Source organism: Columba livia, chromosome 26, assembly GCF_036013475.1.
Source record: "Columba livia isolate bColLiv1 breed racing homer chromosome 26, bColLiv1.pat.W.v2, whole genome shotgun sequence".
NCBI classification, from domain to species: Eukaryota; Metazoa; Chordata; class Aves; order Columbiformes; family Columbidae; genus Columba; species Columba livia.
The window spans coordinates 3,737,046-3,759,443 of NC_088627.1; the positions used below are offsets into that span (position 1 = coordinate 3,737,046).

At 47.2% G+C, this 22,398-nt stretch overlaps 3 protein-coding genes across 11 annotated transcripts in view; 2 read left to right on the top strand and 1 right to left on the bottom strand.

Annotated features, from left to right (window-relative positions):
• The window catches only part of ZBTB8OS (zinc finger and BTB domain containing 8 opposite strand), a 47,066-nt gene that overhangs the window by 23,997 nt on the left and 671 nt on the right, over nt 1-22,398 (bottom strand). Inside the window, exons 2-9 of one of the 6 annotated variants that reach the window (XM_065041754.1) lie at nt 21,844-21,929; nt 20,665-20,832; nt 19,250-19,274; nt 18,756-18,877; nt 18,464-18,546; nt 18,194-18,246; nt 17,915-17,951; nt 15,461-16,586 (exon numbers count right to left, since the gene is read on the bottom strand). In XM_065041754.1, coding sequence (XP_064897826.1) covers nt 16,500-16,586; nt 17,915-17,951; nt 18,194-18,246; nt 18,464-18,546; nt 18,756-18,877; nt 19,250-19,274; nt 20,665-20,752 — 495 coding nt within the window. In that variant the 5' untranslated portion in view covers nt 20,753-20,832; nt 21,844-21,929 and the 3' untranslated portion in view covers nt 15,461-16,499. Of the gene's footprint in view, nt 1-15,460; nt 16,587-17,914; nt 17,952-18,193; nt 18,247-18,463; nt 18,547-18,755; nt 18,878-19,115; nt 19,275-20,664; nt 20,833-21,843; nt 21,930-21,984; nt 22,354-22,398 lie in introns of those variants that run through there. The other 5 variants (XM_065041753.1, XM_065041756.1, XM_065041757.1 and 2 more) reach the window with 5 other exon arrangements.
• On the top strand, nt 813-7,553 carry LOC102084181 (zinc finger and BTB domain-containing protein 8A). 4 transcript variants are annotated; one of them, XM_065041724.1, is made up of 4 exons: nt 813-1,106; nt 2,747-3,697; nt 4,127-4,299; nt 4,706-7,553. In XM_065041724.1, exons 2-4 carry the CDS (start codon nt 2,770-2,772, stop codon nt 5,036-5,038), a joined length of 1,434 nt encoding a protein of 477 aa, XP_064897796.1. In that variant the 5' UTR covers nt 813-1,106; nt 2,747-2,769; the 3' UTR covers nt 5,039-7,553. The 4 variants fall into 4 exon arrangements, with proteins under 4 accessions (XP_064897796.1, XP_064897798.1, XP_064897797.1 ...); XM_065041726.1 differs by having other exon boundaries at nt 4,130-4,299; XM_065041725.1 differs by lacking the exon at nt 813-1,106 and adding an exon at nt 1,174-1,990.
• LOC102086079 (zinc finger and BTB domain-containing protein 8A) lies at nt 9,701-13,556 on the top strand. Its single transcript, XM_005515478.4, has 4 exons — nt 9,701-9,976; nt 10,880-11,864; nt 12,752-12,921; nt 13,169-13,556. The coding sequence occupies exons 2-4, from the start codon at nt 10,907-10,909 to the stop codon at nt 13,496-13,498; spliced, it is 1,458 nt and encodes a 485-aa protein (XP_005515535.2). The 5' UTR covers nt 9,701-9,976; nt 10,880-10,906; the 3' UTR covers nt 13,499-13,556.

A 22,398-nucleotide genomic window follows, 5' to 3' on the forward strand; every position in this document is an offset into this window, starting at 1 on the left:
GGTCTTTCCCATTTTGCTACAGTGGGAAAAGCAACATAAATGGCTTCAAGATGGAATGTCTTCACTTATGGAAAGGAAGGCTAAAAAGGACACGAAGGACACGGCTGAGGCAGAATGGTTCCCATGGGAAAACAAATATTTACGAGGAATAACTGGGGTGTCAAGAGCACAGAAAAGACCCTGGTGGCAATGTAAGGTGATGGTCAAAATTGTTAATGTTGAACAAATCGAGTAGGATTCAGTTATATTATGCATATTGTTGTAAGGAGTAACTGCGCTTGTGCAAGGTTGATTATGTTTTGTAGAACCTTGTAGTAGTAGTTAAGCCAACACCTGGATCGCCCGGATGGGGCAGCGGATGGCGAAGCGCCCGGATGGTGCAACAGATAACAGAACTCCAGAGGCAGAAACACCCAGCAACACCCAGCGCGTGAACGAGCGTATAACATATATAAGCACATACGAAAAGTTGAGTGGTGTGCCGGTTGGCGGAACTGAGCTTCCCCCGGTCACCCAGCGCTGTTTTGCCTAATTACCGCTTGCTCAATAAAATCGATTGATTGGCTCAAAATCGATTTATTGGCTCTTATTTATAACAGCAAGAAGAGGAAGGAGAAACATACGGAACTTAAGAAGGTGAGAGGTTCAGATACTGGGATTTTAGACGTTTATTTCAGAAGATAGGAACGGGCTTAAAAACAAAAAAAAGGAGATGTTACAGGAGGATTTGGGTCATAAAGGCCCCTGCTATACATAAAGGTGTGAGAAGGAAGCACCTGGGGCATGTCCATCCCCTCCTGGGCAGCTGTGGGTGTGGGGAGTGGAGCGGCCCCGGCTGCAGGGCGCTCAGGCAGCGGCAGCCGCTGGGCTGCGCCTGCAATCGGTGCGTTGCCCCTTTAATTGTGTCCCCAGCCCTCGGGCGTCTCTGTCCAACGCCCACGTCAGCAAATACCTTTTGTTTCTCTCACGTTCGGGCTTCCAGGGCTCGGGGCTGCGGGAGCAGCTCGTCGCCTTGAGCCACCGCGAGCCCCGCCGCGGGGCCGGGGATCCCGCATCCACCGCCCGCTCCCCTCGGCTCAGCCGCAGCCGCCCGCAGGACCCAGCCGGTGAGTGGCGGCTCCGCACGGGCAGGGCGTTGGGATTTGGGGCGGAAGCAGCCCCGGAGGAGCCTTGCTGCGAAGGGCAACGAGGGACGGCCCCGGGCTCCGCAGTCTCCGAAGGCGCCCGGGTCCGCGTCGCCAGCCCGTGAGCAGCTGTGCCCGGAGCCGATCGTTGCTCGGGCTGCAGAGCGCTGGGGACAGACCCGGGCGGGCGCCATTTGCAGCCCCGGGCGCGGCAACAAAGGGGCTGCGCGGGAGTAGGAGCGGGCGGCGGGAGCGCGGGGAGAGGGGCCGCGCAAGGGGGCGGTTGGGGCGCTGCCAGCGCGGGGAGGCTGCGGATGGCGGGGGCGGGAGCGGCTCGGGCCACGCCGGGCACCGGGCGGCGGCAGCAGCGTGGCGGGAGCTCCCGCGGAGCGGCAGCCGGGGCTCCGCTAAGGCGGGCGGCTCTGGGCTGCACGCCCGTCCCGGCCCAGCCCGGCTTGTCCCGACCCGGGGAGCGGAGCGCGGAGCCGGGCGGAGCGCTGGCGCTGCGGTCCCCGCGGCGGGAGTGGGGGCGGCAGCCCGGGAGGCGCCTCAGCGCTCGGGCGGGCGGGTCCGGCGCCGTCGGGCGTCCCGGGCTCCCCGTGGTCGAGCGACCAATTAGGCCGGGCGAGCGGGTGATTGACGGCGGCCTCCGCCAATGGCGGGGGAGCCCGGGCCGGGAGGGCTGCGGCCGCCGGGGTTCTGTTGCGTGGTCCCGGGTTCTGTGGTTCCTTTGGCGACGGGTGTTTGGACCCGGCTGGAGCGGTGCGACGCGGTAGCGGCGGCTCAGGGCACGGCCGCGGTCCTCAAGCACAGCTGCTCGCGAATATCTGAGGGCTGCGCAGCTGCCAGCGGGTTTCACACATCCTGTAAGCACGTTTAACGAAGGAACGTTGTTCTTACAAAACTGAGGAGCTGGTCCCTGACCCCAGCCGGGGGAAGGACCGAGAGACATCAGACTGTGAATCCTTAATGTAAAACAAAGTCTCTCTGAACTAGTCCCGGAATGCAAACTGATTACTGTATTTACAAGTTAATCTAGGGGGAAGGGCAGCCAAAGAGCCAGGAACGCATATTTTAAACAGATCGATAAGGGGAAGGAGGTTGTTAGGATTAGATGGCTGAGACAGGTAAACTGAGGCAGGTCGGGTGGTCTGTAAACGCTGCAGTGCCAACCAGTGGGGAACAGGGGAGGGAAATTGCGGCCAGGATTTGGGGAGATATAAGTAGAGGCTTTTTGCCGTGTTCTGTGTGCCTGCCTTTAGGTACAACACCCGGCCTTGCAAAACCCTTAACAAGCGACGCTTTGCTGAGAGGTCCTGCCTGGGCCTGTTCTATTGGCAACATGACTGTGTCCTACAATCCTGTCCTGAATCCTTAGGATGGAGACACTTCTTGCCATCGCACACACGTCTGTGCCACATAATGTGCAGTGGTTTATCTGCCTTTTTCAATGCTGTTTTCTTCTTCAAAAGAAATAATGCATAGTTATGCATATTATTTATTTAAATATGTATTTAAATGACAAGGTTTGTAAAGATATCTGTAAAATTGGGTCTGACATCTTTGGCTGAGTTGCACACCGCCCAAGTCAAGAGTCTAACTGTTTTCTTTATTTTTTTTAGAGCAACGTTTCATCTCTTCTGGAATGGAGATTTCTTCTCATCAGTTTCACCTCCTGGAGCAACTAAATGAGCAGCGCAGGCAGGACTTGTTCTGCGACTGCAATATCCTGGTGGAGGGAAAGGTCTTCAAAGCGCATCGCAATGTGCTGTTTGCCAGCAGTGGCTATTTCAAAATGCTCCTTTCACAGAACTCGAAGGAGACGAGTCAGCCGACGACGGCTTCTTTCCAGGCATTTTCTCCGGACACGTTTACAGTTATTCTAGATTTTGTGTATTCAGGCAAACTGTCTCTCACTGGTCAGAACGTCATCGAAGTCATGTCAGCTGCCAGCTATCTGCAGATGACCGATGTCATCAGCGTGTGTAAAACGTTCATTAAGTCATCGCTGGACATCAGCGAGAAGGAGAAGGATCGCTACTTCAGCCTGTCGGACAAAGATGTCAATTCCAACGGCGTGGACCGGTCCTGCGTGTACAGCGCAGGCTGGAGGGCAGAGAGCAGCTCCCCGCCTTCGCACTTGAGTCCAGATCAAGGGACATGTATGATGGGTGGAAACGCATGGAACAATCTCAGCTACTATCCGCCTTCTCAGAGAACCGCCCAGCAGCAGCTGTCCAAACACGAGCAACGGCAGGATTCCGGCAAAAGATCCAGGCACCTGGGACCGCAGCAACCTGCTGACATTCCTCCCTATAAATCAAGCAAGCTGGAGGACAGGGCTGCCGAGCCCGCCGGCCACAGCGCTCAGCCTGAGGAGCAGGGTCAGATCGAAGCAGAAGTTGAATCTTCTCACGTGGGATACCAGTACGGCCAAGGGGCTGACGTGACACCCAGGAACCAGCAGGAGCGTGAATCACCGCATTCTTCTGGTAAAGCCAAGTCTTCCAAAGGAGAGGAGCCGTACAGGAGCATGCCCTTCATTATGGGGGTCATGGGAAGCTGGGCCGAAGGTAAGACTGAGTTTTAATGCTGCAGATGTGAATCATCTGCTGTGCGCGTGAGAAAATGTGCTTTACCGAATGAAAGTACAGTTGCCGAATGGGTATGTGTATTGTGCAGAAATGTGAGTTTGAGAAGTGTAATAGCTGGGAATGACTGAAGTACGTGGTTTATTCAAACTAGCCTTTCAAAATACGTAATCTTCAGTGTCTCTACAGCTTTATCTTGCAAATAAGTTGTGATGTTTTGGGCTATTTTTAAGCTCATTTTAATACAGCTGATGGTCCACTCTTCATTTGTTGCACTTCCGTGTAATTTACAGGAAAACACAAGATCTTGGTGCTTGATAACATTTGTTTAAATGACAGTGAATGCCTTTTTCCCGAGCATTACATGACCAGACAGGTTACAACTTTTGTTTAAATCACATGATTTCTTAGCAGATGATCTGCCCAGGATGAGGTTCAAGTGCCCGTTCTGCACTCACTTGGTGAAAAGAAAAGCCGACCTCAAGCGTCACCTTCGCTGTCACACAGGAGAGCGCCCTTACCCTTGTGAAGCGTGTGGGAAAAGGTTTAGCAGGCTAGATCACCTGAGCAGCCACTTTCGAACAGTATGTATTGTTAATAACTGCATGTTTTGTTTAATGCGTGAATCTGTCCCAGCGTAATTCAACACAGTACAAGTGTCTCTGGTTGGTGTATTGACTCCCGCAAAAGAAGAGGTACTAGAGAATTAATCTGGTTTTGTTGAAGTCGATTTGAAGCGTAATTTGTATGAAAGGGGATGAATTTCTTTGTTAATTGATGGCTCGCAAAGGTACTGCTCTATGCAAGCCATGAAATAGAGCTTGAGTGGGCAATTACAGCGCTGTGATTAGTTAGTTTTTGACGTTTGATGGCTGTCTCTCGAAATGAGTTGAAACTGCCGTTTGATGCCACTCCAGCCCTACTCTTTGTCATCTTAAAACCCACTTATTTGTGAATATACCATGAAATGTGTAATTTTGATTTTCCCAGATTCACCAGGCGTGCAATCCTATCTGCAGGAAGTGTAAGCGCCACGTGACCGAGCTAACGGGACAAGTGGTCCAAGAGGGGACAAGACGCTACAGGCTCTGTAATGAGTGTTTGGCTGAAGCCGGCATAGACAGTGTTCGCGTTGACTTAGTGGCTGAAGCACCCCTGGAATTTCCACCAGACGGAAATAAGGATTCCCAGTGGCACTACGGAGAAGACAACAGATCTGACGTGGAGATCGTGGAGGATGGGTCGGGCGACCTGGTCATTCAGCAAGTTGATGACAGTGAGGATGAAGTGGAAGAAAAGGAAGTCAAACCAAATATTAGGTAGTTGCAAGACAAGAATTAGGAATCCTGTGAAGAGGAACAACGTACTGTCAGCCACTTTCTCTTCACCAAGTCCAGACTTGCATGTTATTTACGGACACGCTGAGTCCATTTGGAGTTTTTTTGTTATTAGAATCCTCATACTTTCCTCCATTAGAAATAGTTAGTTCTTCAGTTTCCTTGTTCATACAATATTTAAATTAAGTACGATGTACATAAGTTTTTATAGTAGACAATAGGTCAGTTCTCAAAACCTCTTTCAAGGGAATGAGGTCTAAATACTTTTAAAAAGTCATACAAGCATTGCAAATTGCTCACTTGTTGAAAATGAAGAGATGTGGGTTTTATAGGTAATATTAGCTGGTGATAAAGTATAAATACCCCACACACCAGATGATGAAGAAAACTTCTCTTCAGTATTCAGAAATAATCTATGAAATTTCATGAAGTCTTCATGTTATGATAAGAAAAAAAAGGCAGCTAATTAAGAAAGAGCATATAAATGTTTTAGCACATTTGCCTGGAAAAGCACTTTCTTGTAAAATGTATTATAATGAGCAGAATCTTTAGCAGATCCTTCAAGACTTATTTCTTTACAAGGAATTAAACACATGAATTCTAGTCCGAGTCAACACATCGGAGATAAAATGATTACAAATCTGGCTCGTTAATTGATGCCAGTAGCTGATTTGTACATTCTGAAAAGTGGGAGCTCAGACTGGACTGTTGTAATAAGCACTAGGAAAATACTCTTTTAAGGAAAAGCCTCTCAAAAGTGGCCTCTCTGTGCCAATGTGAAGGAAACAATCCTTACCAGGTTACTTAGCTCTGGTTTTCTCTCTTTGTCCCCCTCTTTATTTGCCAAAACCTGTGGCAGAACAGTTTGTACTGTATATATACTATATAATTGGAAATGGAACTGATGAGATTTTACATCTGAAACTGTTGCCTATTCTTGTATTGACCTGTACACAGTTTAAACTGATGGGTTTTAAGATGGAGTCGCTATCAATTTCTACATTCCCAAAGTCATTTGGTCACCACGAGGACATACTTGAACCTTTTTCAGTCTGTACTATACGCCAGTGAGGACAAGATGTACCGGAAGTGCTAGACATCATATTTGTGTCATTTTACCTGCAATTAGACTACCAGATATGCCTAATGGTCAAGAAAGTTCATTTCTTTAACAGAATAAGCCGCTTTGTTTTGTTACTGAGTGACTTTGTGTTCCCCGGTGGGTCAATGGGAGAGGAGCAGAAGGACCCTCCTGGGGTGTTTGAAGCACGTTTGGCTGAAACCCAGGGTAAATTACAGAACAATCCCATATATATCCTATGTAATCTCCTTCCCAGGGACAGCTAAAAATCACTATTTCATTGTTATTTGGGTAAAAGCTGTATAGCCTCATTAGTATCATTACCAGAGCGTGCAGTATTTCCACTCTAGGCTGCAGACGGGCAGCCTTGCAGGTCGCTTCAGTGCCAGCTTGAGCAACTCCCAAGCTCACAGTGTCACCATTCATGTCTTTCCCCTCAAACGAGAAGAGCCTGCTTGTCCATTCCCAGCAGTCAAGAAGTGGCATTTTATTGCCGTTGCCTTAGACTTGGGCAGGGGGACAGAATGGTGGAACTTACAAAACTTTCTGATGACCCATATGAAAATAGGACTTATTTTTACCTCCGTTTTATGTCGCACTTTGGTCGGCAGTCCAGAAAATGGACTTGATGTGCAAACAGCTGGTTAATTTCTTAGAGCCTATTACTCCTAAAATGCATATTATTAAATGGCTAAGAAATATTCCTGAGCAACCTTAACGAAATCAAATACAGAACAAAGAAATATATAAAAGGATATGGAATGACTTTGATCAAATTTCAAGAGACAGTGCTTGCTGAAATTAAATGTAATAGGTTTTTTCCGTTTCCCTTTACATTAAACAGTATGCACAATAAATTCGAGGTATCAGTGCCTGCTGTCCCAGAATCCAGAGTGGCCGGGATTAGTCTGTGTGTGTGTTGGGGGGTGGATTTAGGGGACAGGAAAAGAAAATGTCCCTCTGGGCCTGAAATCTGACCTGGGGTGAGACTATGAAGTGTTTCTCTGTACTGGGGGGCAGTTTTGGATCAATACACAATCTAATCTGATACCATAAATCTCAGAATACTGAGGACCAGATGCTTCAGAAAAAGGTGTGAAGTGTCTATAATGGGCAAATGGAACAATCTATCCATATGAAGACAGTTTTTAAGTATAGGCAGGTTAATTGTTGATTTGCCTGGCAAACAAGGAATTCAACTGTTTTTATGCGTAATTGTTATTCTCAGTAGCGTAACTAGATACCTGTAGTAATTTTTGAAGTATCTTGTTAAGTTTGGAGTTTTAGCTCAAGACTCTGATTCCAACGGGTCAGCTATGGTTTCTATGTTAAAAAGGTTACCATTTTTACATTTATTGCCTTAATTTCAGTTGTTCCATTATTTTTGTATTGAAATACAAGATAAATGTTAAGTGCCTTATATTTTCTACGTCCTTCATTTTACATAGCCAGTCATGTATTTTCCTTGTTTTTCTCTAAATGAAAGTAATCCCATTTGTTTTCTTTCCCTCTCCTTGCATTGCCTCTGATGACTGTCTTCACACTCCTCTTAGGATCACATCCCACTCATTAGCAGAAGTAACATTTTCATTCCTTTCAAGGAGGAAAGTAAAGACCATATCACAGAATCACAGAATGGACTGGGTTGGAAAAGCCCTCAGAGATCATCCAGTCCAACCCTTGGTCCAACTCCAGTCCGTTTACTAGATCATGGCACTAAGTGCCATGTCCAATCTCAGTTTAAAACCCTCCAGGGCCGGTGAGTCCAGCACCTCCCTGGGCAGCCATTCCAATGCCTGACCACTCTCTCTGCAAAGAATTGCTTTCTCATCTCCAGCCTCAATTTCCCCTGGCAGAGTTGAAGCCCATGGCCCCTTGTCCTATTGCTGATGCCTGGAGAAGAGCCCAATCCCCACCTGGCCAGAACTGCCCTTCAGGTAGTTCTAGAGAGTGCTGAGCTCAGCTCTAAGCCTCCTCTTCTCCAGACTGAACAAGCCCAGCTCCCTCAGCCTCTCCCCATAGGGCTTGTGTTCCAGTCCCTTCCCCAGTCTTGTTGCTCTTCTCTGGACCCGCTCCAGCACTTCAATCTCTTTCCTGAGCTGAGGGGCCCAGAACTGAACACAACACTCCAGGTGTGGCCTCCCCAATGCAGAGCACAGGGGAAGGATCACTGCCCTTGTCCTGCTGACCACGCCAGTTTGGATACAGGACAGGACACCATTGGCCTTCTTGGCCACCTGGGCACACTGTTGGCTCATGTTGAGCTTCCTGTCCATTAGTCCCCCCGGGTCCCTTTCTGCCTGACTTGTTCCCACAGATTTAATTTACCTGACAATAACTGATTTGAATGTGTTGCTTTTAGCAGTTTTCCCAGTCACAAGTAGGACACCTGAGTATATATATATATATTTTTCCCCTTGTACTTTCATCATCTTCATGTTGGTTTGAATGCTTTTAAATACACCTTCTTAATGCGTGTTTCGATTATTCAAGTACATCATTCTCTTGACACTTGCTTTTCCATTCCCCATCTCATCTGACTAACATTGCAGGGATGTCCACTTCAAGAGATGTTCCTTTTTTATACCTTTACTTTCTGTGCAAGTATAGTGTCTTTGTCCTTTTTTCTCCTTTGTCACCGATAATACAGCAATGCTTTATTGTTGAACATCTACCCAAAACCTTAAGGCAAAGGAAGGCAAAATGTAGGAGAATGAAATAGAAGAAAATGTCTCTAATTCTGGCCAAAAGGCTGAGTTTTGAAGAAAAGGATATTATAATCCCCCAGTCCCTGCCTCCAGACTTTCAATGTACTTTTCCCATCAGGTATTAATCTGTACCAACAGTCTGTATGTCTGTTGAGTGATGGGTATAATTTGATAAGCTAAGAAAATCTTATAATACTATTTAGTTAAGAAATATTCTCTTTATAATTTAATTTAACACTGGAGGTTATTAAGTATATTTAACTCTTAAAATGCAGAGATGTGTTTATTTGGTGCATCAAGAATTCTAAACATAGGAGCAACACAGAACAAAGGTTTCCAACTCTTGGCTTAGCTGTTGTATTAAATTAAAGACTGATGAAGTTCTGTACCATACCACAACCTGACACGACTCTGCAAACGGTAACTGTTATTTTACCATGTTCTAACTGAGCCTGCTTTGAGGAGGGGATGGTACCATATGACCTACAGATGTTCCTTCTCCAAATTATTCAATGATCTCAACAAACAAGATCGAAAGTGTCTCGTCTTCTAACGTGCATCCTGATTTGATTTTGTTTTTCCACACAGAAGGGAGTAAAAGGACAGTATATCATATGCAGTACTTGGGTTGAGGATTATCTCCATTGTTAGAAAGCGAAACCTCCTTGTTATAAAAATTCTGATATATTGAGTAATGTAATAGATCCTGTGCCACAGAACTACAGATATTTCCCATTCAGGTGGTGCCTTCCTTCCACGTACATAGATATCCAGACTGGCCTTTAACAATAGCAATGCACTGTGTGTGCTATGGTCGTGGGGCCTCCTGGGCAGCTGTGGGTGTGGGGAGTGGAGCGGCCCCGGCTGCAGGGCGCTCAGGCAGCGGCAGCCGCTGGGCTGCGCCTGCAATCGGTGCGTTGCCCCTTTAATTGTGTCCCCAGCCCTCGGGCGTCTCTGTCCAACGCCCACGTCAGCAAATACCTTTTGTTTCTCTCACGTTCGGGCTTCCAGGGCTCGGGGCTGCGGGAGCAGCTCGTCGCCTTGAGCCACCGCGAGCCCCGCCGCGGGGCCGGGGATCCCGCATCCACCGCCCGCTCCCCTCGGCTCAGCCGCAGCCGCCCGCAGGACCCAGCCGGTGAGTGGCGGTTGTGCTGGACACCGATAGGTCGGACCGGGCGTCGGAGCTGAAGGCGGCTGAGAGCGAGCTGCTGCGAGGGACGGCCCCGGGCTCCGCAGTCTCCGAAGGCGCCCGGGTCCGCGTCGCCAGCCCGTGAGCAGCTGTGCCCGGAGCCGACCGTTGCTCGGGCTGCAGAGCGCTGGGGACAGACCCGGGCGGGCGCCATTTGCAGCCCCGGGCGCGGCAACAAAGGGGCTGCGCGGGAGTAGGAGCGGGCGGCGGGAGCGCGGGGAGAGGGGCCGCGCACGGGGGCGGTTGGGGCGCTGCCAGCGCGGGGAGGCTGCGGATGGCGGGGGCGGGAGCGGCTCTGGCCACGCCGGGCGCCCGGCACCTGGCGGCGTGGCGGGAGCTCCCGCGGAGCGGCAGCCGGGGCTCCGCTAAGGCGGGCGGCTCTGGGCTGCACGCCCGTCCCGGCCCAGCCCGTCCCGACCCGGGGAGCGGAGCGCGGAGCCGGGCGGAGCGCTGGCGCTGCGATCTCCGCGGTGGGAGTGGGGGCGGCAGCCCGGGAGGCGCCTCAGCGCTCGGGCGGGCGGGTCCGGCGCCGTCGGGCGTCCCGGGCCTCCCCGTGGTCGAGCGACCAATTGGACCGGGCGTGCGGGTGATTGACGGCAGCCTCCGCCAATGGCGGGGGAGCCCGGGCCGGGAGGGCTGCGGCCGCCGGGGCTGTGCCGCCGCCGCCTTGTGCGGTCCCGCTTTTTCTCTCATTTATGATACGGGGTAGAGGCTGCAGGGAGTTTAGAGATACATTTGGAATGTGATAACATGCACGATTTTCATGCTTTTAAAAACAGAGTTCATGTCTATAAAGTAGCATTCAGCACGCTGGTTTAGATTGTCATGAATATTGTTTTCACTTTCCAGCGAGCCTTCCCGTTACACGTGACGGGGATGGAGATTTCTTCCCACCAGTTTCACCTCCTCGAGCAGCTGAATGAACAACGGAAACAGGATTTGTTCTGTGACTGCAATATCCTGGTGGAGGGAAAGGTCTTTAAAGCGCATCGCAATGTGCTGTTTGCCAGCAGCGGCTATTTCAAAATGCTCCTTTCACAGAACTCGAAGGAGACGAGTCAGCCAACAACAGCTACTTTCGAGGTTTTCTCTCCAGAGACATTTATGGTTATTCTGGACTTTGTGTATTCAGGCATCTTGTCTTTAACAGGTCAAAATGTGATTGAAGTCATGTCAGCTGCTAGCTATCTGCAGATGACAGATATTCTTAATGTCTGTAAGACGTTCATTAAGTCCTCACTGGATATTAATGAAAAGGAAAAGGATCATTACCTCAGCCTTTCGGCCAAAAGTACAAACAGCGAACCTGCCCATCCGTCTCTTTATCGGTCGAGGAGGAAAGCAAAGAGTAACCCGCGGCGCTCCTACTCAATCCCAGATGAAAAGGCTAATCCGGTGAATGAAAATTCCTGGAGTAGTTACAGCAGCTACCTGTCCTCAGAGGTGATGCTGCAGCAGACAGAAACTCAGCTCTCTAAAAGAGGCAGAAAACAGGGCTCGACGCGAAAGCGCCGAAAGCACCTGGGACTGTCACAGACCCACGATTTTGTGGGGTGTAAATCGAACAAAGCCGAGCGGGCCAGCGGAGACAGCAGCTCCCCAGATCCCAGCCACGTGTCTCACGTCAGAGAGGAGGGTGAATTTGATGCCGAGAATGATGTCGAGCGTGACGATTACGGATATAATCATGAATCAGAAGCGGTACCGAAGAGGTGGTCTGTGGCTCAGCTAGAACAAGAGCTTTCAAGAACTCCTGAGTTCATGGAATTAAAAGCAGAGGAACTGTACACCTCAATGCCCACAATTTTAGGTGTAATGAGCAGTTGGAATGAAGGTAAAAAATACATTTGGTTTTGCAAAGATGATCTTTTGGAGAAAATTTGTATGGCTGCATGAAAATGATGCCTAGAGTAGCAGATTCTTTTCTTGACCTACTCAGTTCTAGTGCCTGACAAAGCGAGACTCTGAAGCCAGAACAGGGCATGTGAATTAGAATCAGAGTGCTTGACTTGGGTATTCTGGAAAGTTCAAACAATATGCGCCAGATTATTTGGACCCACGTGAATCTTAATGAAGCATCAAGACCTGTAATTGCTGAAGGAATTGCTCCTGTCACGTCCCCAGTACCTGGCGGTAATTCAACCTAAATCCACCCACGTCCTTTGCAAGAGAAGGACCTGTCACTGGTGGACACGGCATTTCCTTAAGGCCCAAAGCTCCCGAGTGTTTGGCCATGCTACATAAAGCGTCCAAGCTCTTGGTGGGCTGACAGCACATGCCTGAGATGGTGCAATAAAGTTGACAGCTGTATTCTTATGTGCATTCCTTTGGGAACTAATGTACCTATATTTCATTATAATTGCATAATTTCAAGACATTAGGCATCCTAGTATATTACACAGAGATTATAGATGTCAAAACTATGAACCGTTAGTTGATGGAAGAGGCAGATATGATGACTGCATGTTGTAGCCAAGTATTTGCAGTCATCTGTATGTCTAAAAATTACCCTAAGTAATAAAGAATACACCATCAAATGTCTGTTTAACGCATTCAATAAGTAGTATTGGTTTGGGGGGATTATATTTTGGATTTTTTCCTATTTAGTGACAGACCAGATGAAAAATTAACTGCTGCTTTTTTAAGCTGAAACACAATGAAACTACTGCATAAAGACAACCTACTGATAATTGCCTTTTTCCCTGTATTTCTCTGTAACAGATGACCTACCTCGGATGCGATTTAAATGCCCCTTCTGTACGCACACCGTGAAACGCCGCGCAGACCTGAAGCGCCACCTTCGGTGTCACACGGGGGAGCGGCCGTACCCCTGCGAAGCGTGTGGGAAAAGGTTCACCCGGCTCGAGCATTTGCGTAACCACTTCCAAACGGTACGACGTCTCAGTTGGGAGGTTCAGCCTAGAAAAAAACCCACAACACATCATTGTACAAGCTGTTCAGTCATTTCCAGAACTAATGCTAGAAAAGCTGCCTAGCCGCACATCAGCTATAATTATTCATTATTTAAATTAGCAATTTTTTTTTTTTTTTTAGGATGATTCAGTTAATTTTCTTTTTCTTAAAAAAAAATCTGCTTTTGGATGAACACTGACATTTCCAAATTTTAAATCTCTTTAGATACATCAAGCTGGCAAACTGATCTGCAGGAAATGCAAGCGCCACGTAACTGACCTAACGGGATGTGTTGTTCAGCAAGGAACAAGACGCTACAGACTGTGCCATAAGTGTCTGGCAGAAGCTAATTTTGACAACATCCCTGATGATTTAGACACTGAACATTCTCCTGTCTCCTCCACGGGAAACAAACGTTGCAAATGGGCTTTGGAGGAGGAACAGAAATCAGAGGAAGAGACGATGGAGGAGGAACCGTATAATTTGGTTGTCCGACACGTTAATGATGATATTCCAGAAGAGGCAGATGAAAAGGTGAAACCAAATCTTAGGTAGATGTACCTGTGTATTTGTTACTGTCGTATTCAAGATTAAATTGCTTGTGTCCTACCAACTAATGCTGGTTTATTACTTTCATTAAAATTAAATACTGCTAAAATTCTACTATGAGAAGTAAAATATGGACTATAAACAAATTTTGTACTTACAGACATGCAACAGTGTTAACTACTTCTAAATGTCATCCAGAAAGTACTTGTTATCTGGAAGCTACTTGGAAGGACTGGTTTATTTTTTAAAGACATGCTCAGAACTCCATAATGAAAGTGTGAACCATTTTACAGTTCTACAAAGATAATCCCAGAATGTCAGGGGCTGGAAGGGCCCTGGAAAGCTCATGCAGTGCAATCCCCCCATGGAGCAGGAACACCCAGATGAGGTTACACAGGAAGGTGTCCAGGCGGGTTGGAATGTCTGCAGAGAAGGAGACTCCACAACCCCCCTGGGCAGCCTGGGCCAGGCTCTGCCACCCTCATCGGGAAGAAGTTTCTTCTCAAATTTAAACGGAACCTTTTGTGTTCCAGTTTGCACCCATTGCCCCTTGTCCTGTCACTGGTTGTCACCCAGAAGAGCCTGGCTCCATCCTCCTGACATTCACCCTTTATATATCTGCAAACATTAATGAGTCCCCCCTCAGTCTCCTCTTGTCCAGCTCCAGAGCCCCAGCTCCCTCAGCCTTTCCTCACACGGGAGATGCTCCACTCCCTTCAGCATCTTGGTGGCTGCGCTGGACTCTCTCCAGCAGTTCCCTGTCCTGCTGGAACTGAGGGGCCACAACTGGACACAATATTCCAGCTGTGGTCTCCCCAGGGCAGAGCAGAGGGGCAGGAGAACCTCTGACCACCCTACTGTGTAGGGTTGTAGGTGGACCTACTGACCACCCCCTTCTAACCCACCCCAGGTACCATTGGCTTCCTGGCCACAAGGGCCCAGTGCTGGCTCATGGTCACCCTGCTGTCCTCAGGACCCCCAGGTCCCTTTCCCCTACACTGCTCTCTAATAGGTCATTCCCCAACTTATACTGGAACCTGGGGTTGTTCCTGCCCAGATTCAAGACTCTACACTTGCCCTTGTTATATTTCATTAATTTTTTCCCTGCCCAGCTCTCCAGCCTGTCCAGGTCTCTGATGGCAGCACAGCTTCCAGTGTCACCACTCCTCCCAGCTTGGTGTCATCAGCAAACTTGCTGACAGTCACTCTATTCCCTCGTCCAAATCATTGATGAATACATTGAATAATATAGGCCCCAGTACTGACCCCTGAGGCACTGCACTAGATCCAGGCCTCAACTGGACTCTGCCCCATTGACCACGACTCTCTGGCTTCTTCCCTTCAGCCAGTTCGCAGTCCACCTCACTACCCGCTCATCCAGACCGCACTCCCTCAGTTTGGCTGTAAGGATGCTGTGGGAGACTGTGTCAAATGCCTTACTTCAGTCAAGGTAGAGGAGAGTTTATAGATCATGGAAGGAGGGGCTGGCCACTTGTGGAGCACACAAGTCTGCTGTCGGAGTGTGTAGGGAGACTCCTCAGACTACGTGGAGAATAAAGCTGCCTCAACTCGACGCCTGATTGGCTAATCCCAGCCACCTGACCCAATCAGCCAATGAGGTCTCGAAGCCGTGGCTGGGGGCGGTGCCGCGCGGCCCGCCATGGCGGTCACTCGCGGCGGTTGATCCTGAGGCGGGAGGAAAACCCGCTGTGTGAAAAGTCGTACTTTTGTACCATCAAATAGGCATATCGCCATTCTTTCTGACAAAAAGAATCTTCTCACCTTAGTGGAGAAAAAAGCCCAAGTGTAATTCATTTCTGTTACAAATCCTCTGGCCAAAATTATTCACCCACCAATCCATCAAATCTTTCAGTCAAAGTCTTATTTCAGCATTGAAGCTTTCTTAAGAAATAAAAGGGAATTTAACCCTCAGTCTTCATGATATCGAAATAAAAACAGATCTTCACAATATAGGAATAAAACCAGATTTATTTAAGATGCCTTTACGACACAATAAAATGAGATAGTCCCTCAGAGGCGAGGCACTTGTAGCATTTACAATAAAAACCGCCGGTCAGGCCAGCACCGACTGTCCCTTACTCAGAGCAATGGCAGGTAACGCACATTTGCTGTCCTGTGATTTAAAACAAAACACACTTTTGATTATTTTTTGATTAATTTTGATTCAGTGAAGTCCATTATCCTTTGACATTAAAGTATTCTCTGGATTGTCCTTTCTAAAGGAAGACAGTGAAGCAGATTCAAATGATCTGCTTTTTAAAATAAGAGAATCACCTTTTGCTCGACAAAATCTGGTACATCCCCTTCTATGGCAGCAAATACTTTTTAGAATGATAACAGAAGCTATTAGGATTCCATGTACATGATCACATGCTTTAGGATTTCATGTGGAAATCTATTTACAGCAATTCAGCACCACCTGCTGGTATGACTTTTTTTAAAGTAATCTAAAGGTGTGTTTGTTTTTTAAATTAGTGTACTTTTTAGATGTCCTTTGAACAGACAGAATTTTTTCCACATTAAATCCAACCCACTTTGGTCTTTTGGACCTTTTATATAATATGAGGAGGGACGTCACCTCAGAATTGGAACACTTCAACCTGCAAATGAAATCATGTAGATGAACATTATCTCCTGCCACCCTACAAAAAGAGACTATTTTACCTAACAGCTCCACTAATTTCTGTTTAGTTCATATAGCATCTAACATTTAGAAGCCTTAAAAGCTGAGTACTAGCAATCCTGAGAGACTTTCAGCCCCTACAACTCTTCTTCTTCTCAACACCCCCCAAAATCCAACCAGCTCTTTTTTTTCCTGGCCTGCAGGTATTTCTGTCTCACCATCCACAGGCTGACAGTCCCCACAATGACTCCCTCCAATTTATGACTCAAATTGGCCAATTCCTTAGTCACTTCGGGGATTACACTTTTCAAGGGACTTCTGCCAGCTGATGAGAAGCATCTGCTCGACCACACTTTTCTTGCGTTAAATATCAATGATGACAAAGACTTCTGGCTTTTCGTCTTCACAGATCTGCATTGCTGAGTAGGTTATGGCTTTCACCTCTGTGCCCTAGAAAGAAAAGACACAAAAGCATGGATGCTCTGAATAACATCCCTTCTAGCAGTACATGATAACACACGGTATCTATCACCTTCTACAAATGTTATCATCCATAGTTTTTCCTCCCTAAAAGCTGTAACTATATTTGTTTTGATGAATAAGAAAGTTGGTATACTAGTGAATAAGTAACTCATCCCTTATTTGATTGCCTCTTGAATATTACAAATTCCTCCTCCTCTTTGCTAGTGCTGAGGAAGTATCAGATGCAGAAACAGGCAGAACATGAGATTTTAAGTTCAGTGCCTGTGATACCATTGAATCACAGAATCACAGAATCGACTGGGTTGGAAAAGCCCTCAGAGATCACCCAGTCCAACCCTTGGTCCAACTCCAGTCCGTTTACTAGATCATGGCACTAAGTGCCATGTCCAGTCTCAGTTTAAAACCCTCCAGGGCCGGTGAGTCCAGCACCTCCCTGGGCAGCCATTCCAATGCCTGACCACTCTCTCTGCAAAGAATTGCTTTCTAATCTCCAGCCTCAATTTCCCCTGGCAGAGTTGAAGCCCATGGCCCCTTGTCCTATTGCTGATGCCTGGAGAAGAGCCCAATCCCCACCTGGCTAGAACTGCCCTTCAGGTAGTTCTAGAGAGTGCTGAGCTCAGCTCTAAGCCTCCTCTTCTCCAGACTGAACAAGCCCAGCTCCCTCAGCCTCTCCCCATGGTTCTTGTGTTCCAGTCCCTTCCCCAGTCTTGTTGCTCTTCTCTGGACCCGCTCCAGCACTTCAATCTCTTTCCTGAGCTGAGGGGCCCAGAACTGAACACAACACTCCAGGTGTGGCCTCCCCAATGCAGAGCACAGGGGAAGGATCACTGCCCTTGTCCTGCTGACCACGCTATTCTTGATACAGGACAGGACACCATTGGCCTTCTTGGCCACCTGGGCACACTGGTGGCTCATGTTGAGCTTCCTGTCCATTAGTCCCCCCAGGTCCCTTTCTGCCTGACTGCTCTCCAGCCACTCTGTGCCCAGCCTGGAGCGCTGCAGGGGGTTGTTGTGACCAAAGTTCAGCACCCGGCATTTGGCCTTATTGAACTTCATCCCATTGGAATCAGCCCATTTTTCCAGTCTATCCAGGTCCCTCTGCAGAGCCCTCCTGCCTTCCAGCAGGTCGACACTCCCTCCCAACTTGGTATCATCAGCAAATTTGCTGATGATGGTCTCAATGTGAGATGTGTTTATACTGGGATCTCTTGAAAACTTAAAGATCCGATTTAAAAGACACCACCCCTCCCCATCCTACCCCCACAACGTAGAAGTACAGATGAAGCACTGCATACCTGAGGGTGTTTGGGTAAGGAGAACTCTTCTCCCCACCTTTAAAGACAAAAAGAAGAGAGGTGTTTGGAATTTTGGTAATAGTTATCAAATAGTTTCACTGATGAGCACAGGACAGTGAGATTTTTCTTTAAAGCCTCAAAGGAAGGAAAAAATAATTCCACAATCCACTTCTTAGAAAGCACCAGAGGATGCCAGCACATCACGGGATTTCAGAGTGGTTACTCTGAAGGCAATAGGTGCATTTTCAGTAAATTACTCAACTGATCATTTAAGCTCACCCAATTGATCTTATTTTGAATTGCATTCGGTCAATGTAAAGCACTTTCACTTCCTGCAGAGAAAGCGAGAGGAGAAATACGTCAGTAACGTCTTCTATCTTCAGGCAGAAATTCTCAGTAAATCCCATTTACAAGGGTTATATTCCACTGTGATTAAGTGACCTGTTGTGTTCCTTTTTTTTCCCCTGAAGTAACATCAAATTCAGTGCTGGTGTTATCAGAGAATACCCTCAACTTACAAATGGAAAAAGATCCAAACAGAACACTTACCCTGGGGATGAAGAACTCATTAGCGCTGAATTTATACAGCCACTCATCCAAGAAGTGGAAGAGAAGAGACAACATGTCATGTCCTGCACGGTTGAAGCAGAGAAGATGCACAGCTGATTTACCTCACCCAAACGTTTTAAGAGTACATCAGATGTATATCTAACGTACACCTTCTGCACTATTAGAAGATTCAGATTAGTGATGCTTAATTAGATTTTAATTAACTGCAACAACACCACGCATAAAGATTCAAAATTTTGGTCCCCTTCTATAGAAGGCAGCGCAGCCTTACCTTCTGCCTCTACCTCTACTGTATCCACAGGTTCCACGGTCTCGGTGTCGGTCATGTAGCCAAACATGGCCATGACACACTGCTCAAAGGCTTCTTCCAAAGTGTCCCCCCAGGCATGGAGCCTAAAAAACCATGAGAATATAGAAAAATCAATGGTTTACCAGACAACAAGAAAGTTATTTCCTAAATTAAGTGTTTATAAAAGTGAACTACTCAGAAGGAATTTCGTTTAAAAGGAAGAGATTAAAAGGATATTTCAAAAGACATTTCCAAGTAACACAAGTCAAATCAGCAGCACCACATTAGAAAAGAAGCCAAATGTGATTTAATGCTCTCCCAAGAGCAGAAGAAATAACTGACCATCAAAAACCACAGTGTGTGACATTTCACAGTTCCACCAGGTGTACATCTGCAACCAGTTCTCAACAGCTACTCCGGACTTAAAGCAGTGACTCAATTTGTCATAGTGAGAAACCCCAGCTGCCCACACTTACTGCACATCTGCGGTGTGATCCAAATCTGCAGGGAACGACAAAGAAAAGGCACAACATCACCAAATATACTTTAAAAGTGAGCACTAAAGAAAAGCAAATCAGATATTGCTGTTACAACAAGAACTTTTTGCTTTCGTTTTCAGATGTGAAACAGTGATAATCTATTTTGCAATATATAAGAAAACGTTAGCACAGGTGGAATCTTGGATTATTCCTACCAAGCAGAAAAACAGTGTATAATATAACTATGTCAGTGCCCTGTGCGTACAGCACTGGGTGCAAGGTATGGCTGTTGTAACACAACGGGTTTCTACAAGTTAACTGTAATAAAGATAAACTTCAACCAGAAGTCAAAAGTTTTTGCTGAAGTCTGCAGGATGGAAAGTTATTCATGTAGAGGGTGAGATTTGCAAATATTTCCAGCTCAGTGAACAAATACACCTGTCCACACCCAAACCCATCCATTCTGCAAAAAGAAGGTTTTTTTTGAAGTATGTAATACAAAAGAAAAGGTAATCGTCACTAATAACATAGAGCTAACATCCCAAGCATGTATCAAGTTTTGTAATATATGAACAATATTTATATTCATTTAGAGGAGTGAGAGAAATGCCAAATTGGCAAAAACAGAGCTAACTTGGGATGTAAAATAAACACCACACCATGGTCACTCTAACTGGCAGATTGTTCTGATGCTGTTTAAATCGTTCACACATTATTAATGGATTCTCAACGACGGTCTCTAAAGCAAACAAATTCCAGCAGATGTAAAAGGAGAATAAAACCTCTTCCAGTTATGGGAACAGCGTGACTATTGCAATACGTCACCATATTTCTGCACTGCTATCAAATAAAGATCTGAACGCATCCCAAAAATATATATTCTAACAGAGGAACAGACACCGTCCCTCCAGACAGATACAGCTCAAACACTGAATGTGTTTGGGAACTCCTGTGAGTGCCCTGGGCTGTCACTTGCCTGATGTGTTCTTAGAAAACATTGCAGGGGTGGGGAGAGGGAGAGATAATTGATCTTTAAGCAGTACGTGTAGGAGAAAAACCACCACAGGGAAGACCAACACAATCTTGAATATCTCTTCCTATATAAGAGGTAGAAAGATGTACCACCTTGCTAAGAAATAGCCTGAAAGGGGAGTGTTTCCAAAGTGAGACTTAACTAATTGATTTCTATTATGATTTCTTTTGCACCCATAACAACAAAGGCATTTACCGGTGATAGAGAAAAATGTAGATATCTCTATTAATTCAACTGCAGATGCATCCCACAGTCTAAACACACACAATACCAACATACTAAGCAACTTCACATGCACCTAAAAAGCACATCCAGCTGTTTTCTGTCCCCTCCCTTCCCGTCACGATTGCACTCTCGGGACATTGTTAAAAGCGCTCACATTCGTATTTCTTATTGAGCGGTGGGTATTTGGCTTTGACGGCCTTCTGCTCCTCTGTCAGGTTGTAGTCCCTCTCGTCGGCTGCCATGGCTGCTGGTTTGGCCAACTCACTCGCTTCCCGGCGTAGGAAACGTGGGCACCGCGGCGAGAGCTTCAGCACTTGGGATGCTGCGGGAGAAAAGGGAGAATCATCTCCGCGTTCAGTTCTTTCCGTTCAATAGCAGCTCGTTAAGTTGTAGACAGGCTCAGATACTCAAGAATCACTAAATGCACCTCATTGGAGTTGTTTGCTCTCCAAACTGTCACTGGGAGACGAGGGAAGTTCCAAATTTAATCCTACACCGTTTGCCTCTGAGCTGATCCGAGTTACACTCAGCCAGTGAAGCCAAGGGACTACGGTGCTTAAAGAAAAGCGTGAACTTCAGCCTTTTCTGGGAAGAACCACATTTCTTCTTCCTCGTTTCACACAACACCAAGCATTTTATTAATTCTCAAATAATAAAATACCTTAGTAATGAAAAATAATCAGCCCACTGGTACTTTACACAGCAAGCTGGAATCTGCATTGCCTCCAAACCCCAGGAAGGAAGATCTGGAGTAAATCAATTTTCTTCTTAGGACAGGGACTACATTTAAGGCTTCAATCCCAGAAACACAGGCATGGCACACAAGCACCAAGTTTTCCTGTTTCTTTTGTTGCACAATGTCCTTAAAAGTTTTTAAAGCAAGAACTGTTATCAAATCCCTATTTAAAAGTCAAATTTTCAGATCTTAGGAGTTGCTCAGTTTCATGCAAGCTTTCATTTGTAAATCTAACAGACACAAATTGGAGAAGCTTATTAACTAAGTTTCTTCAGACTAGAACTCCCCGCATCTCCAGATAAAATAACCATTCCAATTTTCCTAATATTTTTGTGAATCAAAATATTTATGCACAGCTGAGCCCAAGAGTTCTGTAAGTAACGTAAATTACAGATTAGTAGGTAGCACACAACATCACCAAGGCTACTTTAAATAGGAGTGGATCTTACTGTCAGGCTTAGAAACACAACTACATGGGAGTTCCAGTTTCTGTCTTCAGGTAAGTGCCTAAAAATGTCACAGAGGGCAACGTAGAATTGAGAAGCCAATGGTCCTCTGAGGGAATAAACACAGATGAAGCCCATTTTGATTTTAAACCTGTTAAGCCTTGGCTGTGGATGGTCAGATCCACAACCGATCATGCCAGGTTACCCACAGCAGGCCGACTGGAACCAGCCGCTACACTGAATTGCGGGGAAAAAATAAAGAAGTTATTAGTGATGATAGATAATTAATAACCCAAGAGCAAGGTGAGGATACTGCGAAGGTTTCTGGGTGGCTCTGTGAGGAGGGAGGGCCAAGCCTCGGCCCCACACACGCACCAGTCTGGTCCTGTCCCGACACCGTCTGCCCTCAGTTGTGGTGACCGGAGGAAACCGCGGCCACGGGCCTTCCCGCTTCTACACCGGGGCCTCAACCGGGAGGAGCCCCTCAGTGCCGGGCGCTGCCGCTTTAAGAGCGGAGCGAGGGGCGCGCACCGCCCTCCCCTTCCCTATCCTCCGGAAAATGGCGGCTCCCAGGGGAGCTTCAGCGGCCCCTTCCTCCCCCGCCTTCCTCCCGGCCGCTCTCCCACGTGACCGCCGCGCACGCTCTCCCGCCCCGCGTCCCCGCCCCGCGCCTCACGCCGATTGGCTGTGACGGCCCGGCGGCGGG

Bases quoted from the DNA above. Each gene is read 5' to 3' on its own strand.
- LOC102084181 (XM_065041724.1), top strand. From the start codon at position 2,770: ATGGAGATTTCTTCTCATCAGTTTCACCTCCTGGAGCAACTAAATGAG. The intron at 3,698-4,126 runs GTAAGACTGAGT...ATGATTTCTTAG, and splicing joins CATGGGAAGCTGGGCCGAAG to CAGATGATCTGCCCAGGATG. The intron at 4,300-4,705 runs GTATGTATTGTT...TGATTTTCCCAG, and splicing joins TGAGCAGCCACTTTCGAACA to ATTCACCAGGCGTGCAATCC.
- LOC102086079 (XM_005515478.4), top strand. From the start codon at position 10,907: ATGGAGATTTCTTCCCACCAGTTTCACCTCCTCGAGCAGCTGAATGAA. The intron at 11,865-12,751 runs GTAAAAAATACA...TCTCTGTAACAG, and splicing joins AATGAGCAGTTGGAATGAAG to ATGACCTACCTCGGATGCGA. The intron at 12,922-13,168 runs GTACGACGTCTC...AAATCTCTTTAG, and splicing joins TGCGTAACCACTTCCAAACG to ATACATCAAGCTGGCAAACT.